Source organism: Triplophysa rosa, linkage group LG16 (genome assembly GCF_024868665.1).
Source record: "Triplophysa rosa linkage group LG16, Trosa_1v2, whole genome shotgun sequence".
In the NCBI taxonomy this organism is placed as follows: domain Eukaryota; kingdom Metazoa; phylum Chordata; class Actinopteri; order Cypriniformes; family Nemacheilidae; genus Triplophysa; species Triplophysa rosa.
The window spans coordinates 23,443,902-23,465,406 of NC_079905.1; the positions used below are offsets into that span (position 1 = coordinate 23,443,902).

A 21,505-nucleotide genomic window follows, 5' to 3' on the forward strand; every position below is an offset into this window, starting at 1 on the left:
AGTCTTGGGTGAGGAGCGAAATAAATGAATGAATGAATAAATAAAATATATATTTTTCCTTGTGAAGGAGATATTTGCCATTAGTTTGTTGGACCTTCATTTTAAATATACAGTATATATAAGCAGAGACAGTGCATATGATGGAGGGAATTTATGAAAAATGCAGTTGTCCTGCCATTTGCAAATTTGTGGTATTTCAGTTAAATCCCCAGCTTAATTTATATGATATAAGGGAATTTAAGATTCTGCAGTCATGATCATGTCAATGAGTATGTGTCTTGATTGATGTCATAGACTGCATCATAGGCCTCTGATGCCTCAGATTATCTTAAAAGAAATTATATTTTCTGTGACTCAGTGGTTATAGCATAGCTCTAGCAACGCCAAGGTCATGGGTGCCATCCCCAGCGCCTTTCCCAAACCCTTCAAATAACTCAATTCCGAGGATCAATTTATTTTAAAACTTTTTTTTATTTGGTGAAAAAAAAAATAGAAAACAGTCACCCTCTCCCCTTACGAATCTCCACACACACCCAAACGCTCCCAGCATGCACAGAGAGAGAGAGCGCAAGAGAATACTACTTTACAAGATAAGACTCAAACTAATTGACAAGTACTACTGAAATATTTCCATTTCTTTAAAGCAGCTTTTTTCACCGTGAAAAGTGCTGTAGAAATAAAGGGGAACACTGAACAGTCATGTTACAAAAACATCACCTAATACACAATAACAGAGAATACAAGTGCACCTTTCTTCAAATTTAATATTTATTCTCATCTAACCAGAAATGCTTTTACATAGAAATTGCACAAAGCCCGATTACACTCATGAAAACGTAAAACTCTTTTGTGAGCAGGTTAAGCCGAAACATCCAAAGAAAGCTTTTCATTATTTCAGCTACTCATCTGAAGCATTACTCACATGTTACAGGAAAATGTATTTTATACAGCAATATGCATGTTTTCAATCCAGCCGTTAAAAGGCTCAGTTTATAGTAAACAGGAGTACAATATTTACACAAACAACACCTTTAAAACCTTTGTATTATTCTCTGTATCCAGAACACATCTATTACTGTCTGGAGATCATAAAACTATAAGATCCTCAACACTGACCTCAGATTTCAATAAAAATTCACCATCTTAAAAACGAATGAAAAAAAACCATTCATTTCTATTCTTTACATGTCGGGTGTTGTGCTTATTAATACAATTAAATATTTCATCAGTAAAACCTCTCAATCACTGTTTGGATTTAAAAACAAAAACAACATCCACACCAGTGAAGGTCTTTGGCTTACACTAAAATTCACATAAAATACATCTATATACACTAATGGGTAAGAATACCATGACTCAAACTCCATCAGCACCACAAATCCAGATTCTCTGTGCTGGTAAACGCTGGGTTTTCTCGAATCTTCCAGTAAGTTTCATTGGTGACCCAGACCTCTCTCCCAGCGTGATCGAGTGTCCGTCTGATGAAAGACAAATCGCACACACACACACACATTAGTTTAGTGCAGAACCACGCACCTCCAACAAAGATCCATTGAACCTGATCTTCATACTAATGTTTAATCAGAAACACAGAGAGCATCTGCTCCAGTAACCGAGGGTCTCCGGAGACTCACAAATGACACCAACTCATCAAAAAACATCTGACGTCACAGTAGAAAGAGGGTCTGTGTATCATCCGATCATTCAATTATTCCACATAATCTGGCAAATGAAAAATGGCCAAAACAGGTTGATATTTTGTTTTTCGGTTTTTCCTGTATAAAAATGACAGCTGAAGTCTTTTTTAGGTTTCTCAGCTCTAAACCGAAAATCCAATAAACAGCAAAACCAAAACGAAATAATACGGTTTATCTCATTTACGCATTTCTTTATTTTTCAGCTCCCCCTGCTGGAGCTAGTGGGCGGGGCATGAGCTACTGCAGCTACCCAAGTACTGTCAAGCACCACCAACTGGATGTTAATATTATTGCGAGTTAAACTAACAGAAAATGTTCGTTTTGGTGCACAAGTGCTGGCATGGCTAAAATAGTCTTATATTTCTCTAATTTATGTCATGCCTAATGATTTTTTACCATGGTCAGCATCGTTTCTGTGACAATTGCATTCACCCTAATAAAAACAAATTGAATGTCCAACGTGTGTTTTTCTAACAACTGTTTAAAAAGTTTTGTATATATGCATATATATATATATATATATATCTCAGCAAATGTCATGTTATTACAACCTTGAATTAAGTTTCATTATTTTCCTCACTTTTGAATTTGCTTCAGATAAAAGTGTCTGCTATATGATTATGTTAAAGACAGTACAATGTGAAGGCTTAGGGTTGGGCATGTCTACCAAATTGGCATCGGACGATGGCTACAGTGAAACATTGCCATGGACCGAGGACATCGCCCTGCTGCATTTTTAAGTTAGGCGCATCTGGCACGAGCTGCGCAGAGACACCCAGCAAACAGGGGACGTCCCCCAGACGACGTTGCGAACGTCCTCTTAAAGGAACGCTCCACTTTTTTTGGAAATAGGCTCATTCTCCAACTCCCCCAGAGATAATAAGTTGAGTTTTAGGTTTCGGAATCTATTCAGCCGATCTCCGGGTCTGGCGATAGCACTTTTAGCATAGATCATCGAATCCAATAGAAGCACGTTCAAAAATGACCAAAGAGTTTCAATATTTTTCCTATTAAAAACTTGACTCTTCTGTACTCGTATCGTGCGCCAAGACTGGCGGAAAATGAAAGTTGTGATTTTCTAGGCCGATATGATTAGGAACTATACTCCCATTCCAGCATAATAATCAAGGAAGTTTGCTGCCATAACATGGCCGCAGCAGGCGCAGCGATAATCGCAGTAATTTAATTACATTTCCAGAGTAACTTGCCCAACACGGTTTATGATATAGTTTATGTAGGAACAGTAGGCCTAATTAAATAATTTCTCTGCTGAATAAAATAATAGAGCCCAGCTTAACACAAAATGTAATCGACTTCATGGTTATAATGGAAAATGTATTGTTATAATGGAAACTATGATGGTAAGTGATGTTTTTTATTGGTAGGATGTTGTCAGGCAGATGGGAACGCAGGCCCAGACTGTATGACTCTAGTGAGGCCATTGTGGATCTTTCGGTAGCAGTGATGATGACACTGACAATTGCGCGGGCAGCGCGGCTATTCGTTGTGCATGCGCAAAACAGAAAGACACCGCGAAATATAAACAGGGCTCCCACACTTTCATCAACACCAAATTCAAGGACTTTCAAGCACTTTTTCAAGCACATTTTGGTCAAATTTAAAACTGTTTTTGTGCCGTCGCCAGACACTTCGGGAAAAAGATAGCATTTTTTATGATTTCTCTCTTCACAAAGGGCAATTTCAGAAGTCTGTTAACAAAGGGTACATGCAGTCATAGACATAAATAGACACCGCATTGAAGGCTTTGGCCTGTTGCTGTTATGGGTTCAACAATGCTGCCATATTGGAGAGGACAAGACATAAACAAAAGGGAGCTTCTTTGAATAAAAAGCACAATAACGTTTACATTTCACATAGTTTTTTTAATGATTTACAGTCTACATGGAGTATAAAAATGTCTCGTCTCGAGTTACTTATAATATAGATTGTCAGACTTTGAAAAATAAGCCAAATCACTAATTGACCAGTGTGAATTTTCTAAATTCCTCAAAACAACGAACAATTTTCTTAGTAACTGTGGAGACATTCCAATGCAAGTATGGGATACTGTACAGTACAGGTGCCCGCTTATGATAGAATAAAGGACTGAAGTGGAGACAAGTATCACACAGAAGGGGTTTCTTTTGCGATGACAACCGACTGGCTGAACATTATCCTGATTTTAACATGGCTACTTGCCTCAAGAGCAAATTAGATCATGTATTATGTATTGATTTTAAATATTTTATTAAACCATTTCTAACAAATGCAAACCTACTGCAGGGAAAACATTTTTACTTTTGGTTTTTAGGCAAGAAAAAAGTTTAAAAAAGACAAACATTCAATTTGGTTCAATCATTTGTAAATATAATCTCATATGTTATTAGGGCCCGAGCACGGAGGAGCAAGCCACCGGCTTGCACCGCAGTGCAGAGCCCTATTGTTTCTGTGTTCTTCTCCCTCTTTGATCGCTAAATTGAAGGCCTAAACATGCTCAAAAACTCACAATAATTTGCACACGCATCAGACTTGGCGAAAATTTACATCGGATAGGGGTTTCAAAATTAGGCGTGGCAAAATGGCTCTCTAGCTCCACCTAGAACTGCCCAGACCGCTACGCAATACATACATGCTGATAGAACACCCCGAATCATTAAGAAAAGTCTCTTGGAGCATAGCTCTAAACCCAACAGGAAGTCTGTTATTTTTGATTTCCTGTGCAATTTTGTAATTTGTTTCAATTTCCAGTCGTCGTACTTTAACGAACTCCTCCTAGAGTTTTAATCCGATCAACATCATCTTCATGTCATTCTCATTTTAAGGCCTTTGCTAAGCTAAATTGCAGAGATCCTGACTTTTCGTGGGGGATCGTGACCTTGGCGGCCTGCCAAAGTTTGGCGTTTCGCCATGAACAGGAAGTTGTTGTAACTCATTCATTCAATGTCCAACAGGCCCCAAACTTCACACATTTGATTAAAGTTCTGGCCTGAAGACATCTACATGGTAATATTAAGATGGTTATAGCGCCACCTGCAGGAAACAGGAAGTGGCATGTTTCAAACTGTGATTAACTCATAGAGATTCAAACAGGTCAGCAATATATTTGGCCAGTATGATCTTCAGACCTTTGTGATGATACATTGCAAGTTCCTGACTTTTCGCTGAGGGGCGTGTCCGTGGCAGCCTGACACAGTTTGATGTTTCACCATGAAACAGGAAGCTATAGTAACTCAAGCACAAAATGTCCGAACAGTTTCACATATCACACATTTGATAAAAGTCCTGGCCTGAAGACATCTACATGGTAATATTCAGATACAGTTATAGCGCCACCTGCTGGCAACAGGAAGTGACATGTTTTAAACTGTGATTAACTCCTCTTTCAGATTCAAGATGGTCAGCATCATATTTGGCCAGTATGATCTTCAGACATTTGTGAAGATACATTGCAAGAACCTAACTTTTCTTTGAGGGGCGTGTTCCTGGTGGCCTGACAAAGTTTGATGTTTCGCCATGAAACAGGAAGCCATAGTAACTCAGGCACACAATGTCTGACCAGCCTCACACTTCACACATTTGATAAAAGTCCTGGCCTTAAATGAATAACAAATCCTACTATAATTTGCCTGCATAAATTTTATCGCCTACCCCTGTCCTGAACACATATCCATGTCAGTGTTCACTCATAGCAATAGCGCCACCAGCTGGCAAAAGGGAATGTGACACATTTAAATAAATAAATCCTACTATAATTCGCCTGCATTCATTTTATCACCTATCATTTACTTTTTTTCTTTACATAGAAAATCTATGGGGTATTGTGAAGAGGAAGATGCGATATGCCAGACCCAACAATGCAGAAGAGCTGAAGGCCACTATCAGAGCAACCTGGCCTCTCATAACACCTGAGCAGTGCCACAGACTGATCCACTCCATGCCACGCCGCATTGCTGCAGTAATTCAGGCAAAAGGAGCCCCAACTAAGTATTGAGTGCTGTACATGCTCATACTTTTCATCTTCATACTTTTCAGTTGGCCAAGATTTCTAAAAATCCTTTCTTTTTATTGGTTTTAAGTAATATTCTAATTTTCTGAGATACTGAATTTGGGATTTTCATTAGTTGTCAGTTATAATCATCAAATTAAAAGAAATAAACATTTTAAATATATCAGTCTGTGTGTAATGAATGAATATAATATACAAGTTTCACTTTTTGAATGGAATTAGTGAAATAAATCAACTTTTTGATGAGATTCTAATTATATGACCAGCACCTGTATATATATATATATGAGCTTAAATCTTTTGTTGTTCTTGCTTGCTTGTTGGAGCAGGAGACCAGACGTCAGCGATGCGGTGTACATCGTTAATGCTTATTTTAGGCAGATCTTGAAGACATCTTGTGAACACTGACATTCTGTGCGGTGCGAGAGCAAACCGGAAACTGACATCCCGACTTCTGGCGACAGCGGAAGTTCGTCGATACGCTACGCTTGTGCACGTAGTCTATTGAATGATCAGATGATACACGGACCAAAGAGACTAGTTTAAGGCACTACTCCGGAGTTTTCAACCCCCGAAAACACAGACTTTTGGAAACGCTGCAGACCCCGTTTTAGTTTGAAAACTCCAGGGTTGCGTTTCCGTGTAAACGGACGTAAACGGAGACTTTAGAATAGTGGTGGGCAGATCGATCCTGAAGTATCGATACTTCCGATACAGAGGTTGTATTTGTATACGTTTTTACTACTGATTTTATTTATTTACTAATGTAGCCAATAATTGTATAATGAAGAAAAACTATTTCCCATACACCTAGTTTTGCACACGTTGCTCCTCCCTGCCCCGCTGTGTTTTGTAGTCCGCTATCACGTGACTCAGCAGCGCCAAGCGCAAGCGCGCAGACGCAGCTGCAGCCGGCGAAAAGAAGAGGAGCATCGTGTGGAGTTTTATCACCTCGGTGAATAAAAACACTGCGAAATGCGATGTATGGCAGTGGGCCTTTGGGGGTAAAAAGCCAAAGATTGAAAGTACTTTGTTTAAGCACTTTATTTACTTTGTGTCTCAAACAATTGTGTGCACTTTGTTTATAAATTCACTTAAAGTGTAATGAAAGGGAAACATGTTCATTTGTTCTATTATTTTGTCTAAACATAACACTGAACAAAAACGGAAAAGCCGTTTTAAAATCTTTGTTCTTGAGTAATAATTTTGTGCACTTTGCTTTTTAGTACTAGTAGTACTGGGAAAGGGAGAAATTGTTTTGTTATATATCGTTTTTCTGTTCTGTTAATCTGTTATTGTTACTATTTTCCAGTAATAATTTGGTGCAAAGTTCATTTTTGCAAATTCGATTACAGGAATAAATAACTAAATAAATAGATTTATTTGGTTTAAATGATGTCTAGTGTTTTTACATCTACATGATTAATTAGCCTACAGGCACATTAAGAGCACAAATCACAAAATATTTTAGTGGTCATGAAAATGTATTCAGATTTAGCATATTAATGATGCATTCATCTGATAAATCATGACATTTCATTTACAGGAAAGTAAATGTAAGTTCAAGTGAATGCTTCTAAAAGTAAAAAGTATTGGTATCGGTATCGATATCGGCAATACTGGCCCTGCATTTACTTGGTATCGGATCGATACTAAATTTTACAGTATCGCCCACCACTAATACACAGACGTGGTTGCCCACATTCACTTACTGATTGGGTCGTCTGTATCATTGCGTTGCTTCCCTGATTCGTTAAGCCCTGGTCACATGAGCCATTACACTACCTGAAGGCGACAATGACCAGCAGAGCGAGAGCGAGAATCGAGCCCTGTGGAACACCACTACTCATGGGTGTCCAGTCAGATTCATGGTTGCCTATGTTCACATAGTAACCTCTCCCTTTAAGGTATGACCCGAACCATTTAAGTACCTACCCAGAAAGCCCTACCCAGTTTTCCAGCCTATGTAGGAGTGTGGTGTGATCTACCGTGTCAAAGGCAGCACTGAGATCTAGTAATACCAGAAATGATATTTTGCCTGAATCAGAATTCAATCGAATATCATTTATGATCTTTATGAGTACTGTCTCTGTGCTGTGATGCTGACGGAAACCAGACTGATAATTGTCCAGGTAGCCATTGGAGTTCAAGAATTTGGTCAGCTGATTGAAGACAACCTTTTCAATGATCTTGCCTATAAAAGGAAGATTTGATATTGGTCTGTAGTTAGACAGTAAGGTTTTGTTGATTTATTCTGTTTCCTGATTTATCAGTGATGACGCACAGATCATGACACTTGAATTTAGTTTGCTTTTAAAATCTGGTCTGTGTACACCTGCAATGTTGCTTTTACACCATTCAAGGTAACATTACATGGAGAAAATATTTAAATATTTTATGAGATGTGAGTTTGTGTGAGTTTGTTCAAAAACACACGAATGTGTGTTTTTGCACCTCTGAAGTGTAAGAACTCACTTAAAGAAGCGTGGAACGTGTTCTTCCCCTCTCTTGGCCAACTCCTTCCGTCTTTCTCGCTGTTTCTCCTCGATTTCATCCTTACGTTTGTCAGCCTCCGTCACTTTACCTTCTTCAAGAAGCCTAGAAAATACAACAAGAAGCTGACATTGATTAGACATGATCAGTGCCGAAACACATGATGGTGTAGCTGTTTGTTTGTGTCCTGTGAAGTGGTCTAGTTTTGCTTGACGAGATACTCGAGAAGTCTCAAAGAGAAAGTGTAAGAAGAGTGTGGTGAAACCTTTGGTCAGGACGGTAGCGTGTGTCTGTGGGAGGAAGTTTGTCTTTGATATCATCTGTCAGTTCATTCAGTTCTCTGGCGTACTGAGAGAAGCCGAAGTAGTTAAAGTAATCCTCCGGCTGCGAGTCTGTGACACAAAAACACCTCAAGTTTACAAACACACCACGAAACTCAACACACATTCAGATGAAAACTCGTGTCACTCACTGGGCTTCCAGATGCATTGTGGGTTGGGAAGCGTGTCACAGAAAATTCCCTCGTGCCAGGATCCACCGAAGCGATGAACGACTTGACCGGCGCGGTCCAGAACCGTTCCCTGAACTTCATTCTTAATGCTCCCTTCGCCCCAGTAACGCGACTGAACGACACCAGACAATCATCACACACTCGACACATCTCACGATGTCAAAGAAACTCTCAAGAGAGACACTGTGGATTCTGAAAGACTCACTTTGATGAAGGTGATCTTACACGTGCACTCGTCACTATTCAGGTTATGAATGATGACATCACCGTAATGTTCAAGCCATCGCTGCTGACTGAAGACATTTTGAATGCACGTCACCGCTTTATTCAACTCGTAATGATCGCCGTACCTGAACAACACACATCACCACTGTCAGTGTCATTTATAAAGTCTGAACACAGCTCCAACATGGGTCATTTATTAGGTTTGTGGAAGACGAAAGACAAAACTAACTGGATGAATGCTCTAACATGTAGGAATTTCTTCTCATCATCAATCTTTCACGCATCTTGTCAGAAATACTCACTTTGGTAGCGTGACGTTGACCATTCCTGATGAAACGATCTCCACAGATTTCCCCCAGAATTTATACTTCCATCTCTGATCTGAAGAGACATTCCTGTTAATTTTTCATCTCGAAACATCTGAACTGCATCATGTACACCAGGGGTGTCCAAAGTCAGTCCTGAAGGGCCGGTGTCCTGCAAAGTTTAGCTTCAACCCTAATCAAACACACCTGCTAACAGCTAATCAAGGTCTCACAAAGCAGACTACAAACTTCCAAACAGGCGTGTTGAGCCAAGTTGGAGCTAAACTCTGCAGGACAGTGGCCCGACATTGGACAGCCCTGATGTACACAGAAGAATGAGGTGACGTTTTTACCCTGCCAGAAGGTGAAGTTTTCAGATTCAGCGTGACAGGCCGACAGAGGCGGGTGATGACTGACCTACACAACAACACAAGTGAAACAACTCATCTCCTGACGACTTCAAGAAGAATCTTCAGCAGATATAAAGCACACACACACCTGCTCTGCGACGTAACGGAAACCGCGATCCTCACGGATGTTCTCGTATGTTTCTCCTAGAACCGGGTTAAAGGGTTTATAGCGATTCCTCCAGCTGGCCCACGCATAACCCGATATAGAGAATGCTGCCACATAAACCTACAAACACACAACACATCACATCACGCGTGTTGTTCTTTTACATCACGACACACAGCAGTTCAACACTTTCTGAAGTAATTCTTTAAAACGGACCACTTTAATGTGCGTGTATGGGCCGTGTATGCGCTATGTACCATCCTCTGGTAGGGGTCATCGGTGTGGTTGGCAGTGTCCAGTAGGTGCGAGTATTCCAGCTCTTCAGAGACTCTCTGCAGTAAACTGAGCGGTTCATTTAGAGCCACAGGCATGGACACTCGTGACAGATCTTTGCCGATGTTGTTATACAGGATTGTGAGGATTCCTATATGACTGTTATCAGTGCTTTGTGCCGGCAGAACCGTACGTCTCCCAGAGTCTCTCGTGGCCCTCGACAGCACGTCTGGAGCACTCGACACACTCGCTCTGTACTTCATACTCGCAGCGGCTGAAATCAACACAGAACATGTCTCATCAGCATAAACTAAAATGACATCATGAATTATCAAACAAAAGCGTGCAGATGTACCGTGACCGTCCTCAGGTTCAGAGTTGCTGGTGGTGACATCACTCAGACCAGATTCATCAGACGCTTCATTTTCAGACAAACTCTCACAAACCTCTTCACTGGCGTCATAATAATCGGCCACAGAGTCTGCGACTGACAGCGTCCGCTGAAGCTTCCGCTCCTCAGACGGTGTGGCCTGACAACACACACACACACACACACGTTAGTCAGTGAGTGACAGGAACACACACACACACACTCACGCGCACACATACACACCTGATCCTGACGCACAGTACAGTAAGATTCATCTGAAGAGTCTGATGACAGCGACACCGAGNTACTGTTCAAATCAGATACTCGAAGACTTTTACTGAAGTCGTTTTGGAATTGGTGACTTGTAACTTGTAATGGAGTAATTTTCACTGCAAGGTATCTGTACTTTTACTTAAGTATGGTTTTCAGGTACTCTTTACACCTCTGGTCAGTGACAGGAACACACACACACACTCACGCGCACACATACACACCTGATCCTGACGCACAGTACAGTAAGATTCATCTGAAGAGTCTGATGACAGCGACACCGAGTGAACTCGAGTCAGACGTGACTGCAGCTCCAGCTGAATATTACAACACACACACAAACATAAAATAAACAACCTATGTAACAATAACTTCATGAAAGCTTATGAAATAATCATTGTCAATCAGGGTAAGACGATTTGTGTTTATTTTGATCCCCCCAAAAACACCTACAAATTGCAGCTTTAATGTGAACAGATGAAAATCGGAAGTTATCATGAACAAACTATCATAACATTGAAATCAAATAAACTGCAGACCTAAATCTCATTAAAAAAAACGTATGCAACATGTCTCGTTTTTAGTTTGGAGCAAATGAATTCTTAACGAGATATAAAAGCTAAATTAAAACTAAAACTGAGATGAAAACTAATGACACCTAAAAAAGGTCAAATGTTGTTTTAGCAATTTTGAGCTGTGCTTTTGTCACTCATCAAGCAAAAAACCTACAATTAAACTTAGAAAAAAGAAAACAATTGTGATCTGCAGACATTAACGTTTAAAACACAGAGTTTTGCATTATCCAGTGAACTTTGTCTAGAAATATTGTTACTATAAATGTAAGGCGGCATTTCTCAGTCCCAACAGCCGAGAGTAAATGTGTGAAGGGGGCTTCAGTGTTTACCTCCGTGAGAGTCGTACACAATGTGGCCAGCTGATGTGAGGTGGACTGTCTCAGGTCCGGTCCGGTCCAAGCCTGTCTGACCCGCTCGCGCTCCACAGCCAGAGATTCATGAATGGACTTCAGAGACACGTGCACTAAACACACAAACCCAAATCATTCAACGGACACCTTCACCTCACAGACCACAGATCCACGTGTGACATCATCAGCAGCTGAGCTCATGACACTCTGATGTCACACAGCGATCGGTCTGCGCAGCACCTTTCATCTCGGTTAACGCTCTACAGATATCAACCTCTTTTACACATGGCACAGATGTCCAGCTGAAGTTTCTTGCCCTCCGGTGACACCTCGGGTGTGGACAGCTGTGAATAAACGTAATGCGGGATGGACTGAAGTGATGTGGTGAAACCAGACGACGTGCTCAAATGACTCGAGGAAAACTGCTGCGAGACAAGACGGAGACATGACGATGAGCAGATCTTACAAAATATTCCATTTCACTTCAATGTTAAAAAATACAACATCAGCTTGACATCTAGCAGACGCAAAGAAATACACATGAGCATCCCAGCTAACCCTTACGAAAATTGACCATGAAAAAACCATGGTTACTGTAGTAAACCCATGGTTTTGCCCCAAGTAATCAATGCACCAAAAAAACCATGGTTACTACACTTGTGCCACAAAAAAACCATGGTTAATTTTTGTAAGGGAGGGAACGTTCTCCGAACATTGGCTAAACGTTCCAACTCAACGTTCCCTGGAAAAGCAATCTTGCACTAATGTAAAAAGAGCATTTGATCATCATTACGTGTCGTTGTTTAGCGTTATAAAAATGTTGAAGGTTAGTCAAACCTTCAGAAATAATGCTTCAGTCATTTCAGGGATTATTAGCAAAACGTTCGTTAGCAAGAATACAAGAATGAATATTTTGCCTGATTTCTGACACTGGAACATATGAATTTCTTAAGTGTCATTGTCTTGATTTCCAAAACATTTTTTGCCATTGAAGTAAATGTATCTTAAGATATTAACTCTTCATTTCTGGGGAAAAAACACATTTTGAGAATTAATTTTTACAGAAATCACAATTTCAAGCTTAAACTAAATTTCTAAACTTTATAAAAAACACGTTTGCCTCCCAAGTAAATGCGTGTTGAATTTAGGTCGTTTAGATATTTGGATTGAAAAACAAGAGAAACACAAGGAAAGAAATTGGACGCGTGTTTTTGTGCATAATCATTTTTATAATTCAGGACCTAAAAGTAAACCACGAAACCAACCAACAAAAAGTGTTAACACTTACAACTCCAAGAGACTCAACTCGTGAAAGTGTGCGTGAATGGCCCCAGATCTTCCCGGATTTCTTTTTAGGTTTCTCCAGACTGAGATTCTGTCAGATCAACACATGGTCATCATCATCGTCGTCGCGTTAACACAGTGAAGGTTTTCTGAGGAGACTCACCTGCATACTGATGCGGTGCTCTAGCTCCGTGTTTGTGATGGGAAGACCACCCGCGTCCCAGTGAAGCTTCTGGATTAAACTGGTCAACTCCGCTAAATCCAGCTGACATCTGGCCAGTTCTGCACGGGCGAGACATCATCACTTCAATACACTCCCAGCATGAATGACATACGACAGCCAACACAGACACAGCTCAGATCAAATGAGATGTTTGAAGAGCTTCAGACCTTGTTGACACATGTCAGCATCCTGCGTCTGCTGGAGCCAATCAGAAACCTTGGCGTTTATGCCGGATGAAGATGCTGAAGGTGACCCTTGATACTCGGACTGGAACAGTGATGCTGTGCTCTCATAGTGAGGATGCTGAGACATAAGCAGACAGGTGAAAATCAAAGACATGAGGAGCGGACATGGAGCGTGTGAAGAGATGCGGCTGTGTACCATGACTCGGTTTCTGTGAGCGAGACTGGCCATGGCGGGTAAAGTGCTGCTGTTAGTGCTGGAGAGAGCTTTCAGAACACCCTGATGAAGATTCACCGCTTCGTTCTTCTTAAACACACGATGAGCCGTCAGTTTGGTCAGCCAGATGTAGAAGATATCGTCACTTTTTGCCTGGAAGAATTACACATGTAAACCCATGACCGTATAGCATCGAGCGAGTGACTAGAGAGAGAGAGAGAGAGAGACGCACCTTCACGTGATATAGACTGTCACCTGCGTCCAGATCGATGCGCTTGGATTTCTTATTGACAGACATGACAGCGAGACTGACGTCCACAGCGCCGTGAATCTTGCCTCGAGCCATCTGAAATCACTCCCATTCCTTACTCGGGTGTCACCACAACGCTTTAAAACACGTTTATTTTTACTTACGTCCTGCTGAGTTCTTGAATATTTCAGCATTCCTTTATCCAACACGAAATATCTCTGAAGAAACAGAACAAACACATGAGAATGAGTGAAGATGATGTTTTTCGTGTCTGTCGGTCGGGTAAAGTCACCTTATGCCAGCCCTGAAGAGGAGACTTGCGTTTCTTCAGGAGGAATCCCTCACAAATGCCAGGAACGCCGTTATTCCCCACGCCGACAGGAGCCGATTCTGTATCCAAGATCACCTCCCAATCCCTCGAGTTCTGCATCACAAACATCATCAAAACATCGCAATTCAGTCAAGATGAGACCAAAAATCACTTCCTCAACATAAACCATTAACTATTCGACTCAAACCGCTCCGAGTTGAACATCACGAACATTTAACAGCGCAAGTAAGATCACTGGTGGAGTGATGTTTGATGTTCATTCAGTTTCGCTCGTTTCATTTGCGTGTTCCACACACACACACACACACACACACACACACACACACACACACACACACACACACACACACACACACACACACACACACACACANCACACACACACACACACACACACACACACACACACACACACACACACACACACACACACACACACACACACACACACACACACACACACACGTGAGGTCAGTGTTGGGCTGGCAGGCCGTCATGGAGTTTGAGGTGTTGAAGCGGTTCTATGTTTCTATGGTAACAGACCTGTCGTGAAGAGCCGGAGCTGTTGTTCCGTGAGTGTGTGGCTTTGACGGCGGTTCTCTCCAGAACACCCATCACTGGTTGACTGCTGCGTCTCTGCTCTGCCATCGATCACAAATAAAGCACTGCAAGAGAAAATGATTCACACCTGAACTCCTCTTCCATCAAATGACATCTGAAAAACAAACGCACAACCCTCAATAAGGGTGGTTTCTCACACAGGGTTTAAGACTAGACCCCGGCTTAAAATAAATGCTGTCCAAACTGAAAACAACTCGCACTGACATGCATCACTAAACACATCAGTCTCAAAATGCACACAAGTAATGATTTTGTCCTAATTTAACCTGTCTGAGACACCAGCCCTTAGCATGTCGTCCAGGGGTCGGTTGCGTAAAACTGTTGTAGACTAGTCTTACAAGTCAGTCTAACTATTTTGTTCAGTTGAGACTAGCGATTACTTTTTAAGTCCGTTTTTAAGTCAATCTTAGCCTGGTCTTATTCAAGACAAAAAATTAAGACTGATGGACGCCTGGCTAACTTTTTGTAATGATCCATGTTGTCATGGAAACCAATCAACTGTCAAATGCTCTACATTCAGAAATGGCCTGACTTTGTCCATTTATTAAAATATTTGCAACTGTATAGCACAATCAGAAGAGGAAGAGTTTCAAAGACCAATCAAATTCACTGGAAGTCTTATGAAAATGCTGAAGATTTATTTTGTGTACATCTTTGATGGTTTGTGAAACTGACCAATTTACACTATTAATGTTCTCAGTTACTGTAGTCCAAGCCTTGTTTTTATTATTTTTTGCACTGTAATTACAAAATTTGTTCATTTGGTAGCCTTGTATTTCTCTAATACGCCAATATTTTCAGCAAAGAACAGCTGGGTTTAGCGCCTACTGTCGGCCATTTTGTTTCAAGTTGTTTGGCGTCTTACTAAAGACTACCATGAGCTTATTTCATGCAACAGTCTTTCTTCACTGACTTTAGTTAGTCAGACTAATTCTTAGACGCAGTCTTAAAACCATGACTATGTTTGTGCAACCGGTATGGCGTTAGAAATGGGACAAAACTATGTGAGCGTGTAAACACAGCGCACAAGCAGATTACAGCTGTGCGAGCACACTTAAAATGTGAACCTGTAGAGATCGCAAATCTCTAACTTGAACACGAAAACCAAGATTGTGCACGTAAATCAACACTTGTGAGGGGAAATAACAAACCCCCGAATCTCAAAGCAGATCGCAGAGAGCTGGGATTCTTCGTGCGCGCGAGTCATTTTGACTTTTGGCACTAAGGGGGCGGGACACTGCGATTTTGTGACAACAAATGCAATTGGCCCTGCTCTTTTCTGGAACTCCCGTTGTGATTGGCTGTTGCTGAAGTCGATGTCAGAACAGGAGAGATGGCACAGAATTGGGAAAAGTAGGATCTAAGGAATTCCCATGAAGTAATATTTTATATGTTGGCCCAAATGCAGAAAACGAATGAGTGCAGTAAGGAGATTTATTAGAAACACTGGGTTAATATAAAAAATATTTAAAACATTTATATGAAAGCATATTCAGCCATAGCAAATGTGGACCAGTGGTCACCTTTTTGTAGATTAGCGAGTAATATAGATTAGTAAAATGTGTTATAATATAACGTTGTGTGTGTGTGCGTGCGTACGTGCGTGCACGTGCGTGTATAAAATTTAACGGTTTCGATGTTCCGCGTTTAAATACCCCTAGGGCGTACAAAGTGAGGGGGCCAGTGTTTTCATTGGAGTGTTTATAATTTCAGTGCTCATAATCTAAAAGTTACATATACAATTACATTAGTTCAAATACCAGCGTTTATAATCTTAGAATTTGAAATGTAATGCATGAAAGGCAGGGGTAGGGTTTAGGGCTGAAACGATTCCTCGAGTAACTAGAGTTATTCGAATACAAAATATCATCGAGGTATTTTTTGTTGCCTCAAAGCCTCGTTTAATCCATTTAACTACAGTACACGCGGAGCACTGCGTTTCCCCACGGACCGTTATTACTGACGCACAGCCCGCTAAACTCTGTTCATGTTACAGGCTCTCAAGTCTCACGCATTCACCGCGAGACACACGCATTTGAGTCTGCTCACACGCTCACACGTGTTTCTCATGCTGATAAATAAGTGATAGCTTATTGAAATGGTGAACTGCTATTTTACTTGGTTTTAGTCTAGTTTGTGAGTGAAACTTGTTTTCCGGCTGCATTGAGTCCATCAAACTAGATGCGGACTTGTGGACACCGAATCCTGTTATTTACACATGTCATCTGTCTGTTCTACGTGTCTGAGTGAATGAACTGCACAGTTTAACGTGCTACACGCGTCATGCTCATGAATCTGTCTGCGCCTGCGCTTTATGAGGACATGAACACATGAACTTCATCTCAGAGTTGCTCTGAGAGTTTATTTCAGAACATTTTACTGAGTGAAGCTAACACACTAAAAAAAACAAGCGTCTTCTGACGACCTGCCAAAATAAAAGTCCGGTTAACTCTGTATTTTTATGTGGACAAATATATTACTATTTAATAGTAAAAAAGAAACAAACTAATTTAGATAAACTAAATGCATCATGCATGAGCTGAAGTTAGTTGTTTACCTGTGAAATTATTCTTTCTATTTTTATTTATGTTTCTTATTTATACATTTGTATTATATTGCATTTTGAATGTAATATGGCAATGGAATGTACTAAATGGGTTTAGTTTTCACAGATATGAATGTATGCAATTTCAGCAATAAATGTTAATTTTTCTAAAAAGGAAACAAATTAGTTGTTCATTTTAAGAGACCTGTCTTATTTTCTCTTGTATATTTAGTATTGCTCTTTAATAAAGAAAAAGTACTTGGTTTGAAACTGCATTTATCAAAATGATTAAAACAAAAAAATACAAATCAACTCGCTTCACAGTCGTCTGTCTGTCTCGGAGTCTGCTGAGCAGACGAAGGAATTCCTCTACAGCTGGAATAGGAAGCCGACTTTCACATGCTCAAATAGCTTGGTTTTCTTTAACAAGAACACGTGAAATAATATAAAGTCTATATCCATATGATAGGACCGTCTGGTGACAATTTTAAAAGCGATATCTTTCTCACTAAACGTTATTAACAAATAATGAATTATTGTTTTTATGACATTTTAACTTGAACTTTTAATAAATTGTTTTAAAATTGTTCAAGTTTTATGGTTTATTAGACATGCTTTTCGCTTAACAAAAATGTATTTACCTCTAAATGTTTGAAGTTTTCTGTATTCTTTTTAAAAGGCAGAATACACACAAATGAAAAAAGAAAATGGAATTTGATAATTTGATTTGGGCCTATAACTTCTGCTCTTATTGCTTCGGATGCTGAAGACTGCGCTTTCACCAACGGCCCATTCTTCAGCAGCCGATCATCTGCACTCTTGGTGTGATGACAATAGACTGTAGTATCAGAGTTGATGTTAAAAATCCTTGCGTCTAATACTTTAAATGTAGGTGTGTGAAAACTCAAAATAACAGCTGTAACCTCATAAAACGGGACACGCCAATACCTTGACCATCACATCCGGTTATGTAAACGCGGAACATCAAAAACGTTAAATTACAATATAATATGTAACGTTATATTATAACACATTTTACAAGTCTATATGACTGGCTAATCTACAAAAAGGTGACCACTGGTAATGCACATTTGCTATCTATGGTTGAATGCAGAGCGGAAGTGCTTCCATATAAATTGAAATATGTATTTATTTAATTACCCAGACTTTCTAATAAATCAACTTACTGCACTCATTCGTTTTCCTGCATTTGGGCCAACATATAAAATATTACTTCATGGGAATTCCTTAGATCCTATTTTTCCCAATTCTCTGCCATCTCTCCTGTTCAGTCATCATCTTGAGGGCGGCAGCAACAGCCAATCACAACGGGAGTTCCAGAAAAGAGCAGGGCCAATTGCATTTGTCACAAAATCACAGTGTCCCGCCCCCTTAGTGCCAAAAGTCAAAAATGACTCGCGCGCGAAGAATCCCAGCTCGATCTGCTTTGAGATTCGGGGGTTTGTTATTTCCCTTCGCAAGTGTTGATTTACGTGCACAATCTTGGTTTGCGTGTTCAAGTTAGAGATTTGCGATATCTACAGGTTCACATTTTACACGTGAGTGTTTTCAGTGTGCCCGCGCAGCTGTAAGCTGCTTGCATGCTGTGTTTTCACGCTCACGTAGTTTTGTCCAATTTCTAACGCCATAAACCGGGGCCCTTGATCTAAAACTCAAAACCTACAGATTAACTTGACACTGAAAGCAAAGAGTTTGTAAATCAGATTCAAGAGAGATTTTATTCCAGAATTCAACGGGTAAAATCGACTTGAAGTTTGGGCTTTACTTCTCTTTGAGCCCGGTTTCACAGACAAGGCTTAAAGGACTGATCGGATGAGCACTTTCAACAAGTTGGTATGATTTATTAGGGTCTTCATGAAATGACTGGAACATATTTTGCTTAAAACACTCAATGGCTGTGTAAACAAAACACTTCAGTCCGGCGTGTCAACACAACACACGTGTAGTACTGCCATGGCAATCGTTTAGCTAAATGATATTTCCTGAACTCTTCCACGGTTCGTTTAGTTTTAAACCTCTCAAATCATGCGTCCTCTGACTAAAAAAAAAAATCTGTCACAGCAAACTGAGCATTCTAGTAATGCGCTCACGTATTCAGAAAAACAGATTTTTTTCAGCCCAAGGACGAATGATACGAGACGTTTAAAACTAAACTAACCCCAGTGTTCGCCCCTGTTCATTAGCAAAACAAACAGCTTGCTGCAGATGAACATATTAATGCACATAATGTATTAACATTCATACAGCTAAACTCCAAGTGTCCATCTGCACTTATATACAGTAAGTTTAACACTGGCTTTGAATGTTCTATTTAGCCCGTGACTGACTTAGCTCCCTTCGCTATCATATGCTAACGTTATCCTCCTATATATACGGTACATGTACGTCAATTCAGACTGTTGATAAATATTACTTACATCTGTAGTTTTGTCTCGTTCAGTCGGTCTCGATCCCTCTTGAGGAACAACTTTGAAGCTAATCCTGCTTGTACTGTCCCAGGTTGATAAAGTACTCCAGCTTGAAGTGATTCGCGCAAACAAGCAGGTTTTTACTTATGGTTTCTGATGGATTTCCACTAAAAATAAAATAAATTCACTCCCCTCTTGTGTCCTCCGAAGCTGTGACTCTAAATAAGGATTTGTATTTGTCTGTCCAGCCAAAGACAGTACATTCAGCATGTTTTCCGCAAACTTTTGCCATGTCAGAACAAGTTCACCGCTGTCGCTTGTGAAAACAACAATGGCGGCAGCGCTGTGGGTGGTAATATTATAATAAGAGCCTGTTCCTACGTCACAACAGGACCAAAATCTGATCGGCTCGACTTCTAACACGCTTGCAGAGAAAGCCTCACCAAAATAAAGTTACGGTGTTGTCATTTTTCACGTTTTCGGAGTTTGTAGATGCACCGGGAACGTGATTATAGCAAAACACAGACAGAGTCAGATTTTTATCCGATGACTCCTTTAAGCCCAGTCCTAGACTAAAATGAATGTGTGACCTGTCTTACTCATATATAACTTGCCCAGAAATATCTTAAAATATTTCACTGCCATCGTTTCGTCTCGAGATGCACACCAGTAATGATTTCTTCGAAGGCATTTTTATAAAAGTGACATATCTTAATTCAGCGAAAACCTAGTCATGCTTAAGCTAAATCGTGTCTGTGAAACCGGGCCATAGTCATTGAATAGCCTATTTTAATACAGAACTTTATGGTTAAGTTCTCAAAACCACTGTCAGTGTTTACTGCAGGACACATTAAAGAGTTTATATAATATTCTGTGTTAGCACAATAACACCACTGTCCCATACGACATCTTCAGCATCATCTTCACTCATGACAAATAAACTCATTAATGATCTTCAGACACAATGAAATGTAAAGCTGATCGTTGGATCTGAACAGAGAGAGCAGGATGAGAGAACATTAAATAAAAACACAAATGCTGGAAGTGACACAAGTTGGAGAACGTGTGTCAGAAGAATCTCAGCAATGTGAACAAACAGGTTCAACACAAAATGAGTTTCTATGAAAACTATGTCCAACTGTTAAAGGATAAATGTGATGTTATCAGACAGTTTCAATGAGCTCATGTATGACACAAGAACACATCAACATTGATCACAGTGATCATTCACAACAAGACAACACTGCTGAATAAACATTCACAAAAAGACAACACTGCTGAATAAACATACGTTTCATTTATAAAGTGTTCACAGACAGACCAATGATAGTGTGTGTGCGTGTCCGGAATGTGATCAGACCGCTCAGGTGAGTTTCACTGCTCATCACACAACACGCGCGCTTCACTGTGCGTTTCTGATGCGAGTCTCAACACAAATCGACTCAAACAGTTCTGCTTTAGACGGAGACGTTAACTTTCAGAAATCATTTGATCAGATTGTGTTCATGATTATAAATGAAAGGACTGCGTTTGTGACACGACAAACTCCCACAACACAAACACACGGAATAATAATAACAACACGCTAGATGTGCAGATGATGAATATAAGTGATCTCACGTCATACTACAGCACACATAAATCACACAAACTTACACGCAATTCACTGACTGATAAATGAACGGAGAGTTTCTTACCTGATACAGGTGAGCAGCTGCGCGTGTCTGAATTTCGCGGCCTCGCACTCGCGCTCTTAATGAATCTCGATGGTGACGTCACCAGAGGCGTGTTCTCCAGCAGCCACAAGTGACTTACAAATACATGATTTTGAA

General features: G+C 40.3%; 1 protein-coding gene across 3 annotated transcripts; it reads right to left on the reverse strand.

Annotated features, from left to right (window-relative positions):
* Positions 1 to 464: 464 nt before the first annotated feature.
* LOC130567209 (oxysterol-binding protein-related protein 6-like) lies at positions 465 to 21,430 on the reverse strand. Of its 3 annotated transcripts, none has more exons than XM_057355165.1 (22): positions 21,371 to 21,430; positions 14,622 to 14,793; positions 14,040 to 14,171; positions 13,912 to 13,965; positions 13,730 to 13,843; positions 13,480 to 13,650; positions 13,266 to 13,401; positions 13,039 to 13,157; positions 12,880 to 12,966; positions 11,866 to 12,013; positions 11,571 to 11,704; positions 10,891 to 10,983; positions 10,382 to 10,556; positions 10,011 to 10,300; positions 9,736 to 9,873; positions 9,591 to 9,654; positions 9,235 to 9,313; positions 8,913 to 9,057; positions 8,669 to 8,819; positions 8,462 to 8,588; positions 8,179 to 8,301; positions 465 to 1,478 (listed from the first exon to the last, which is right to left on the reverse strand). In XM_057355165.1, exons 2-22 carry the CDS (start codon positions 14,724 to 14,726, stop codon positions 1,367 to 1,369), a joined length of 2,697 nt encoding a protein of 898 aa, XP_057211148.1. In that variant the 5' UTR covers positions 14,727 to 14,793; positions 21,371 to 21,430; the 3' UTR covers positions 465 to 1,366. The 3 variants fall into 3 exon arrangements, with proteins under 3 accessions (XP_057211148.1, XP_057211146.1, XP_057211147.1); XM_057355163.1 differs by having other exon boundaries at positions 466 to 1,478; positions 11,866 to 12,016; XM_057355164.1 differs by having other exon boundaries at positions 466 to 1,478; positions 11,866 to 12,016; positions 14,622 to 14,743; positions 21,371 to 21,397.
* Positions 21,431 to 21,505: the final 75 nt, after the last annotated feature.

Excerpts from the sequence above, each read along its gene's own strand:
- LOC130567209 (XM_057355163.1), bottom strand. The coding sequence starts at position 14,726 with ATGGCAGAGCAGAGACGCAGCAGTCAACCAGTGATGGGTGTTCTGGAG. Across the intron at positions 13,402-13,479 it reads CTCACAGAAACCGAGTCATG|CATCCTCACTATGAGAGCAC; the intron begins GTACACAGCCGC and ends CTTATGTCTCAG. Across the intron at positions 12,967-13,038 it reads AGCACCGCATCAGTATGCAG|AATCTCAGTCTGGAGAAACC; the intron begins GTGAGTCTCCTC and ends TTGATCTGACAG.